We start from the raw sequence: 10,509 nt of genomic DNA, 5'->3' as shown, positions 1-10,509 counted from the left end.
AATAAAATGCAAAGATGGCAATATCCGAAATCCTTGTCCTTTTTTTGGTCCCATGAGGAAAACAGCTTATAAATCACACTAAGTTGAAAATGTAAAAATGCAGAAAGGTTTCTGTTATGGGTAGGGTTACTGGTAGTGTAAGGGGATTGAATATACAGTTTGTATAAAAATCATTATCTCTATGGAAAGTCCCCATAAAACATGAAAACACAACTTGTGTGTGGTGTGTGTGTATGTGTGTGTGTGTGTGTGTGTGTGTGTGTGTGTGTGTGTGTGTGTGTGTTTATTTGATAACACACAACATCACTGTTTTAGTAATATTTTAAGTTAATTATGACAAGCCAGACTAATCAAACCAACATTCTTTAGATTGATGGCAATTCTAGCTCAACTCATTAGGGTTTCCATAACTTTTTACAGTCATTATTATTCAAATGCCACATTAAATGATTTTGTTTCACACCATAATAATGAGAGAACAGAATGAGACCATTTATTACAAAATTACAATAACTTTCAATAATAAACAGAAATAAAAAAGCATTTAACAAAGATTAATAATAAAAGCCTGACGACCCAAATATACTGCATACAGTTTTTACCTGATGTTTTTTTCATTTACTGTCTAATTCTTTCTTAGAGAATGCCATTAATTATTTCCCTTCCTGGTTTTATCTGCACCTTATGTGTTTATAATATGTCTCTTTCTGAGATCGAAATATACATTACTATAAAATAGCTATAAAAAGCTATACCACACATTTATTTAAAGCAAATCTGACAAACACCAAATGTTTTGTTGCAATACCAGTGTAATATTTTCTATTTGTAGCCTATAGTCTATTTAAGAAAGCATATTTGTCGCACGTTAAAATCATGCCTCATGCCTAATCTATAAACTTCTCAGTCATAACTGTGTAGTTCTTCAAAATATAAAGTAAAATAGGTATTCAAATCAGCCGAGCTGCAGGAAGGATTTCGTTAATTCAATAATGATGTGTGGTAGAACTCCACTTCCCACAATGCATTGTGCGGAGGTGAAGCGGATGTTTATATTCCGCGTGAACAGTGAAGAATGTGCGAGCAATGACAGCTGAAGTGAGAGATGGATCGAGAACGCAGAACACATTCAGCACAACACTCCAACACACCATTGCATCGTCTGTAAGTTGCCATTGTTTTAAGTCTGTCAGTGCGGTGTGGCATGACAGCCTGCGTTATTATTTAGCCGCTTCATAATAACCTACTGAACTCTAGCTCAGCTCGCTAACAGTTCCTCTTTTCGGATTACATTTTTAACAGTTCGATCACATAAAAAGCTAACTTACATATGGTTACAATGTAAAGATATGGTAACGACAGAGCCAGTAGCAATCAGTAACCGCTTTCAGGCTAACATTAAGGGAATGGTTCACGGTTCGCCCCAAAAATGAATAAATTGTCATCCTCTCCTTTGTGTTCAACAGAAGAAAGTCATACAGGTTTAAAACAACATGAAGGTGATTTAACTATTGATTTTTTTTGTTTTTATTTTTTAAACTAAATACAGGTTTTTGGGTGAACTATCCCTTTAACTTGCTATATTTAGTGCTTTGTCATATTGTCTGGTTGTATACATTTGAATACATGGTGTATATCGTTTGAATATTTTGCTGCAGACTATTTTCACTGTTTTGGCATTAAACAGCATGATGCTAGTTTGCTCTTAGCTTAAACCATCAGAATATATAGTGCATGTCACATTGTGATGGCTGTCAGAAGTCATTATTTCATTTGAATCTCTCATCAGGAAGACCTTTGACAGGAAGTTTCCTCTTTCCTCTTTTCCCCTTCAGGAAGTTATGCAATACAGTTTGAGAGATATTTTATACATTATCATGACATGCTTTTTGCCTGTCCTCTGATAAAATGAGTATTCTGAGCCACATGCAAAAACATTTTAGAAAATAATTTTTACTGACTCGTCTTGAAAAACAAGCCATTTACAGAAATACCCTTAAACAGATGTACAAATGTCATTATAGTATTATTTATATGCTATTATAGTTGTTATTATTATTAATATGAGTTAGCCTTTTTCATTAGAATTTGAGTTCAATTGTTTGCAAGGTTAGGTTTGAGTTCAATTGTTTGCACTGTAGATACTTAAAGCTCCTGTCCGTAACTTTTTTTGGGTTCAAAATGATCCAAAATAGTTTTTTGAGCAAGTACATAACCAGCCAGTGTTCAAAACTATCTGCTTGCCTTAGCTCAATTCAAAACGGTAAGCTTTTAATAATGTTTTTAACTCCAGTGGTACTGGTGGATTTCCACGGGAAATTCGAGCATGTCTTTGCGTCATTACGTCACATCTGTACACATAAAGAAGGAGTCTCGGCTAGTAGGCTATATTGCGTGTGAGGATGTTGGAGGTGGAGATTTATAGATTTATATGGAGGTCGGAGGTATATCAATTTGATGGCGGATCCAGAAATGTTTAAACGACAATCACCAGTGACAACTGGAGATTCACCCGTTGTAAAATGCAAAAGACTTCGTTCGGACTTCGGAGTGACTACAGAAAAAAAGAAACTGCAACCGGCCCATGCGAAAACAAGGATAAATATCGGAAGGACATTAAATGTAGTCACGCAGTGCTGATGTTGTTAACATTAACAATTTGAGAACAAAGTATAATTTGCACGGTTTGACGTGATATGATAAGCGATTGCTAGATTTAATCAGTGCGATTTACTGCAATACTTTTTTTTCCTTAGTTGGTCAGAACAAAAGTTACCTACTTGATGACATATGACATTTTCCGGTGAAAATTCTTATGTTGGTCATACTTCCAAAAAGTAGAATTCCGAATGACAGTATCCACACCGGCGCAGTGACTGACAGCCGCACTTTCTCCTCAAAACATTGGTTTCATCCGTGCTGTGCCGTGCTGAGGCACAACCCACGTTAAGTTTATAATTCCGCGAATAACTGCAATTGCAGATTTTGAAAAGAGATGGCGACAAAGAGGAAAAACTACGGACTGCAGCTTTAAGTGCTAGTCTTTTTTTTTTGGCCTCATTGATAAAACATTTACAGAATAATCTCTGTGCTATTCATGAATTCATTCTTATGTAAATTCTCTTTGCATGCAAAAGTGTTTTACAAATAATACACAAATTGATTTAATGTGTGTGTCATGAATGAGGCCCTTGGAATTACAGATCTCCTTTGACATTTCAAGGTTCTCACAATCTTGCGTGATTTTGTTGTTTGTTTGTGTGTGTGTGTGTGTGTTTGTGTTTGTCTTTCTAACCCACAGGTCATGCATGTATCTTGGCCTATAGCCTGTGCTGTGTAAAGCCTATCACGCTACAGCGCAGGGAAGGGACGAGGGCTGTGCTTCCTGACTCAAACCCAGACCTGCTGCTCCATGTTTCCTATGCTAACCCTTCTGAGCATGTTTTACTATATCTGTCTGCGGCGGCGCTCCAGGAGCGGGACGCGGAGCGAAGCGTTGGGTAGCCGGCGGGCGGTGGAGCTGGGTCAGCGTTCGGCGCTGCCCGTCACCGTGGAGGTCGAGCAGTACGGCAAGGAGGTCCTGGACTTCAGCTCTCATTACGGTAGCGAGAACAGCATGTCCTATACCATGTGGAACCTGGCGGGAGTGCCTAACGTCTACCCCAGCTCAGGAGACTTCACCCAGACGGCCGTGTTCCGCACTTACGGAGACTGGTGGACGCAGTGCGTTAGCTCCGCTCTCCCGTTCCGGCGTACGCCGCCCAATTTTCATGGCCAAGACTACCTGGAACTGGCCTTCGAGGAGCCTGTCTATCCCACAGCTGTGGAGGTGCTGGAGACCTACCACCCCGGGGCCATCGTCAAGATCCTAGCGTGCTCACTTAACCCTTTCTCCCAGAACCCACCGGCTGACGTCAGGTAAAATGTTAGGTGTGAGACAAAGTTCTGGAATTGTAATCAAAAGGTTGTAGGTTCTAATCCCACAAGGTGTGAACCATGAGCTGTTAGCATTGAAAAAAATCAAAACCGATGAAGATTGACTGTATTGTGTGAGTTAGTAGACAAATGTATTAAACATAATAGCATTAACGTACTGAAAGATGCTGTGGATAAAAATGTGCCTATTTTAATAAAATGTATTAATGCACAATATGATAATAAAAATTCAGTTCCTTGACTATGCAATTTAATGACCAATATTACTATATTATATATATATATATATATATATATAACATTATTATAATATTATATATATATATATATATATATATAAAACACGTTACATGTATTTACTTACTGTAATAATAGCAGGAATAAATTGTGCTCAATTGCAAGCAACTAACACCCTATTGTAAGAACTTGTTAAAATAAAGTATGACCAAAAGTGATAATATTTATAAAATATAATATATTTGATTGTATATTTACAAAAAAATCATTATTTGGTCAACCAAACGTTTTACTTATTTTAAGTAAACCATTTTAACCAAATCTACAATCATGCATTTTTTTTAAGCATATTCTTGATTGTAATTGTGAATTTTACTAAATGGTGACTAAATGTCAGATTTCCTCTTTAGTAATTGAATAACAATATCACAGATTGTTTTACAGAGCTGTATGCGGTTTGTGTTTTAAGTATGGGTTGTGTTGTATTTGTTTTGCAGGTGGGAGGTTCTGTGGGCCGGCAGTCCCAACAAAGCTGTGACCCCTCAAGCTCGCCAGTTCTCCCCTAGCATCAGACAGATCAGTTTTGCCACCAACCTGCTGCGTCTGGAGGTGAACTGCTCTCTGTTGGAGTACTACACAGAGCTGGACGCGGTGATACTGCGAGGCGTTCGAGAGAGACCCATTCTGGCCCTCTATAAGATCCCTGTCATCGACATCAATGATCTGAGTGACAGCGAAGAAGAGATCAGTGATGCAGGAGGCCTCTGCTGCAGGTCGGGTGGAGAAAACAGGCAAAACCTGGGAAACGGCTTCTTTGATAGGCTCCCTTATGAGGTTAGCATTGGAAAATTTCACATGATGCCTGTGTGAAAGTTTAGGAATATGTAGTTTCATGCCATCAGCATGTTATTAAATAGCATGTAGGCTAGTTAACAAAGAAGGTTTTCAAGGACTGTGTATAACAACACAAGTTGGACCACAGAGTGTTGAAATCTTTTACGTACCAGACAGATATTGAAGAAAAATAGTCGGGATTCGGTCTAGCCCCTCAAGTCCCGACTTGTGTGGTTGCAGTAGGTCTTCTGCAGTCATTTTCAGATAATTAGAGACCTTTTATTGTAATTTAAAAATACCTTTCCAATTCGTAAGCCCTCATTAACTGCACGCAGCTCAGATCTCCTGTCCAAACCACTGTCACCCTCACAGTCTCGTCAAGGCAAACACGAATGTGCTTCAGAAACATAATCCGGCTATTATCTGCTAACTGATATCCAGCTTCACACTCATACTATTGTTCAGTCTTCCCAACAGTGCACGTACCAAAAACATAATCAGAGCCTCCATAAGCGTCTTGAGAGTAATCTTAGTAGCGCTGTCTTTACAAGTGACACAACAAGAATATTTAGCATGCTGTGTTCTGGTCACTGTTTGTTTTTGTCACTGCAGTTAATCCAGCTGATCGTGAGTCACCTGCCGGTTCCGGACCTGTGCCGATTGGCTCAGAGCTGCAAGCTCTTTCACAAGCACTGCTGTGACCCGCTGCAGTACATCCAGCTCAGCCTGCAGCCGTACTGGGCCCGGCTCACTGATGCCTCTCTGCACCACCTGCAGAGCCGCTGCACCCTCCTGCAGAGACTAAACATGTCCTGGACGGGCAACCGCGGAGCCGTGACGGCCACTGGCTTCTGCAGGTAACGGCGAGAGTCTCTGATCCAGATATTTCAAATAGTTTGATCTACTAAAGGTGCATAATAGTCACTCCATCTCTGTCTTTTTTCCCCCTCAAGCTTTATGAAGGCCTGTGGGGTGAGTCTGGTGTGTTTGGAGCTGTCGTGCTGTCATTTCCTGACTGAAGCGTGTTTAGAGGTGATCGCCCAGACGTGTCCGTGCCTCCAGGAGCTCAATTTGGCTTCCTGTGACCGTCTGCAACCTCAGGCTTTCAATCACATCACCAAACTCGCTAATCTACGCAGGCTGGTGCTGTACCGCACTAAAGTTGAGGTGAGAGCAAGACTGAGGAAATTATAATGACTGATTTTCTCGGGAAAAGCATCTGGTATACACTGAATTGTAGCTTGAACTAAATGAAATTATGAATTTAATGTATTTTTAATTTGTAATTTGATAAGAATTTTCAAAAATGTACGTTCAATATTTAAAATTCAAAACACATCAAACTTTCGGTCAGTTCACTTTTGCATCCATTCCTTTTTCAACATAGCATTAAAAAAAATAAAAAATTAAATTCACCATGAAATCAAAATCGATTAATCTTTATGGAACATTGCAGTATCTATTATAAATCTTTTATCCGCGCACGTCATTTATTATTATTTTTTTTCTTGTTTTTTTTATGTGGCCTTGTAATATTTAAACAAAATAACTTCCCTTCCCTCTTGCAACAACTTTTCTGATGACGCGTTTACTGGCATGAGTGCGGGACGACCTGTCACTCACATGACATCACAGCAAAAGCAAATGACAATGATCAAATTCCCGATGGACACAAGTCCTGTCCTACTATTTTTTGTTTGTGAAGCTGTTTCACTCTGATATACTATATGTCACAATAGGGAAGGACAGACTATTGCAACTTCTGTTTCATGCCGACTTTAAACAAGATTCACTATCAGCAATCCAAAAACAATCTTATTTGCAATTTTTACCTGATAAAAACAAGTAAGCCAAGTCGATTTGAGAGTTATCATTTGTGGGAGAGGCCATTGTGAGGAGCAGCCAATCACAACAGTTTGTTTTCTTGCTGCAGTACAGCTCGCATAAATACACAGAAAACGGAAAGCGTCCTTCTGCTCAGTTCCATACAGATTAGAACATTGTTTTTGTACCTCATTGTGTACTCCGTAATTTTGGGGGGGCAAAATCTTGATTCTGTGATGTTTGCTGTATTTCCTGAATCACACGTTTGACTGTATCCATGATTAGAGCAATAGTTGTGGGTGGTAATAATGAAGGTTTTTAACATCAAAGCTGAAATTGTTAATTACTGACCCATGAAATTTTGTGTTCCCCCAAAAGTTGTCTGCTTTATCATGCACCACCTTTGTTTATTGTTTATACTGCATCATTAAACAGGCAAGTTATCTTGGGAATTGAATAAGAAAACATGATTATGCCAGCCTGTTTTAAGCTGCTATAGTTACCTGTGCTTATGATTATACTGCATTATCACCTTTAGATCAGTGCTACATGATGGTGCAGGCCCAAGCATGCTAGGGTCATCCCGTCCCTCCGCGTGGTTAGCTGTGAATCAGCATTTGTAGGTTTATGCGTGCCTCTGCCAACAGGTATAATGTTTCTGTAGCTTTTTTGTAGTGATGGCGACTGCATGTAAACATACGCAGGAACACACACTGTGTCTGTAGCAAACCCACCTCTCTGTCATCATCGATGGAAATATACACAAAACATTTGTCTATTAACTATCAATCTTTTTTTTTAAACCAAAAACAATAATGAAAACAATGGCTGTATTATCTTAGTGATTCTCGCATGACACCTCAGGTTTTTAAATCCAAAAAAAAATTTTTTCCTGTGAAACATCTTAACACTATATATTAGATGTGAGTGTCAGCCATGTGCGCCAGACCGTGAGATCATTATTTTGACACATCTATTTGGAAGAATATTGAATTGGGGAGTTAAATTTGTTGTCATCTTTGATTTGTGATATCAAATGTGCATTCTGTTGTCTCCTTTTTACTCCACTGCCATCTGAATATAAGGATATGTTATTCTCTCATTAGTGCTGTGTGTTAATTATCACTGTTTTATTTCTTTCCGCATGCAGCAATCAGCCTTGTTGAGCATCCTCACATTTTGCCCAGAGCTCAGGCACCTTAACCTGGGAAGCTGTGTCATGGTGAGTCTACTGGACAGATCAAATATGCAGATGGTGTACGTGACTGAATGATGTTCTGGTGCAACATAAAAAAGGCGCTTAAAAATAGTCGTAGCATTATGAGAACCATGTTTAACTTGAAATCTTAAAATCAATACTGTTACATACTAGCCATACCATGCAGTATACAATATTAGGTTTAGTGTATCACAAATAATAATTACAATACATTGAAAATGGTGTATCAAAGGAACCTGTATGGTGAGCTATTTTTATTTTTAAGGAGGCATCCATGCAGCCATCTCACGGTCTCAAAGTGGCCTAATTTATCAGAATTGACCCTACTTTTCATATTTGTTATGAAGTATGCAAATCGTATTCAATCCATTTCAGCCACAGGAACATCGGCTTGTCTGGTTGTGTGTCTTCACATGCAGCTCATAGTAGAGCTTAGAGACGGTCAGTTATCAATGAGTGCTTCACTGTGGCTACATGGTGATTTCATCACAGATTGAGGACTATGATGTGGTGGCGAGCATGCTGAGCGCACGCTGCCGTTCTCTACGCTCCCTCGACCTGTGGCGCTGCAGGAACCTGAGCGAGCGTGGACTGGCAGAGCTGGTTTCGGGCTGCAGGCTCCTGGAGGAGCTGGACCTGGGTTGGTGCTCCACGATTCAGAGCAGCACCGGCTGCTTCCAGCACTTGGCCCGCAGCTTGCCCCGCCTACGCAAGCTCTTCCTCACCGCCAACCGCACCGTGTGTGACACTGACCTGGAGGAGCTGGCCGCTAACTGCAGCGCTCTGGAGCACCTTGATATTCTGGGTGAGATGAGTGTTTTTTTGTTAAAAAAGATGTTTAAAAAAATATTTCAGTGTTTTTGTGGTCGTAGGATGAAGTATTTTAAAATGGAAATAAATGCTACCCTCACGTGCAATCGAAATTTCCTAGTCGGAAATTGGACATGAACGTCCTCTCCAGTCGTATTTACAAAATTATCGTCTTGATCATTTTGATTCCCAAGTTGGGCGGACCATAAATTTTAAACGTGGCAGAGAGGAGAATGATTGCAGCTGTGACTGGTATTCTTTATTAGTTTATTTCACAACCGCTACGTCGCCTTGTCTTGTCGTTAGAGAAGTGTATATTTACATATATGATTAACCATTTGAAACATATTGTATGTTTTATACACTGTGAAAATAGCATGTGTTTAATTGAAATTTCAGAATTGTCAGCAAGCTGACTATATAGATAGCGCAGTTAATGTTTATGGTTGCTAACTAAATTTTCTTCCAAATTAAATATCTTCAATACATTTAGGCTTTAATAAGATTTCCCCAAGAAACAGGCAAGAATAAACCTGGTGTCCTCCTTGATCCCTATTCTTTCCGACAACAAAGCACTTGAACGTGGCGCGCTTGTAATCACAACTCCAGAAGTGGGAATTAGGAAATGTCCGATAACATGAAGGCAGCATTATTCCTGTGATGGCAAAGCTGAATTTTAAGCAGCCATTACTCCAGTCACATTATCTTTCAGAGATCATTCTAACATTTCTAATTATTATTAGTGTTGATAACAGTTGTGCTGCTTAATGTATCCTGAAAAAGATGTATTTGTTTGAAATAAAACTCTTTTGAAACATTGTATATGTCTTTACTGTCACTTTTGATCAATTTAATGTATCCTTGCTGAATAAAAGTAATGATTTCTTTCTAATAAATGACGACACAGCAATCAGGTGAACTATCCCTTTAACTTTTCTTCGTTTTCTCAGGCACACGAATGGTGAGCTCTGCATCTCTGCGGAAATTACTGCAGTGTTGTCCTCGGCTAAAGCTGTTGGACGTGTCCTTCTGCTCGCAGATCGACTCTCGCTTCTCCCAGGAGCTCAGTGGCCTTTTCCCGAATGTGTCCATCAAGAAGAGTTTCACTCAGTAAAACTCAATGGGCCCTCCTGAGCAGAAGCAGCTTCATGGGACGGACTTTAAGACCCTTGGGAGAAGGGTGGTGCATTCTGGTGCTGTGGACTTGCTGCCTTGAACTGCACAGAGCTGTGAACTGCCGCTTGGAAGATGTTATGGATGTTTCACACTCTCTCACCTTGAATGGTCTCACTATGTATTGAATCTCACACATTTCAGCAGACCTCAGTTTTTGATCTTAATCTCAGGGTTTTATTTTTGTCTTCAGAGAGAGACGTTTGTAGTATGCTGTGGGTTTTGTTTTAAACATACTTATTCAAGTGTATCAGTACCAATGTTTTATTTGCATTGTTAAATGTCGTCAAATCGCTGTTGAATATTGTGAAATAGTAACATGGTGTACTATGATTATTTATTAATTGATTGATTATAAATTCAGGGCCACATTGACTTGAATCGTGGGCACAGACATCTTTTTTGTGGCAATACCTAGTTTGAGTGAAACTTTGCCCATATTTTGAGTCAATCCTGTTATGCACTTGTATGCACAC

At 39.4% G+C, this 10,509-nt stretch overlaps 1 protein-coding gene across 1 annotated transcript; it reads left to right on the top strand.

Moving 5' to 3' along the window:
* Positions 1 to 1,025: 1,025 nt before the first annotated feature.
* Positions 1,026 to 10,244, top strand: fbxl4 (F-box and leucine-rich repeat protein 4). Its single transcript, XM_056258497.1, has 8 exons — positions 1,026 to 1,164; positions 3,302 to 3,918; positions 4,671 to 5,007; positions 5,620 to 5,864; positions 5,961 to 6,174; positions 7,982 to 8,053; positions 8,543 to 8,855; positions 9,811 to 10,244. The coding sequence occupies exons 2-8, from the start codon at positions 3,413 to 3,415 to the stop codon at positions 9,972 to 9,974; spliced, it is 1,851 nt and encodes a 616-aa protein (XP_056114472.1). The 5' UTR covers positions 1,026 to 1,164; positions 3,302 to 3,412; the 3' UTR covers positions 9,975 to 10,244.
* Positions 10,245 to 10,509: the final 265 nt, after the last annotated feature.

The sequence above is a fragment of the Rhinichthys klamathensis genome, unplaced genomic scaffold (assembly GCF_029890125.1).
Source record: "Rhinichthys klamathensis goyatoka isolate OS25496 unplaced genomic scaffold, OSU_Roscu_1.1 h1tg000152l_1, whole genome shotgun sequence".
NCBI classification, from domain to species: Eukaryota; Metazoa; Chordata; class Actinopteri; order Cypriniformes; family Leuciscidae; genus Rhinichthys; species Rhinichthys klamathensis.
Note: the sequence above shows the minus strand (reverse complement) of the source record. Positions and strands in the feature narration are given on the sequence as shown.

What these genes read in the sequence shown, in the direction of transcription:
- fbxl4 (XM_056258497.1), top strand. Translation starts at nt 3,413, where the DNA reads ATGTTTCCTATGCTAACCCTTCTGAGCATGTTTTACTATATCTGTCTG. An exon ending in AACCCACCGGCTGACGTCAG is followed by an intron (nt 3,919 to 4,670) that starts GTAAAATGTTAG and finishes TTTGTTTTGCAG; the next exon opens with GTGGGAGGTTCTGTGGGCCG. An exon ending in ACGGCCACTGGCTTCTGCAG is followed by an intron (nt 5,865 to 5,960) that starts GTAACGGCGAGA and finishes TTCCCCCTCAAG; the next exon opens with CTTTATGAAGGCCTGTGGGG.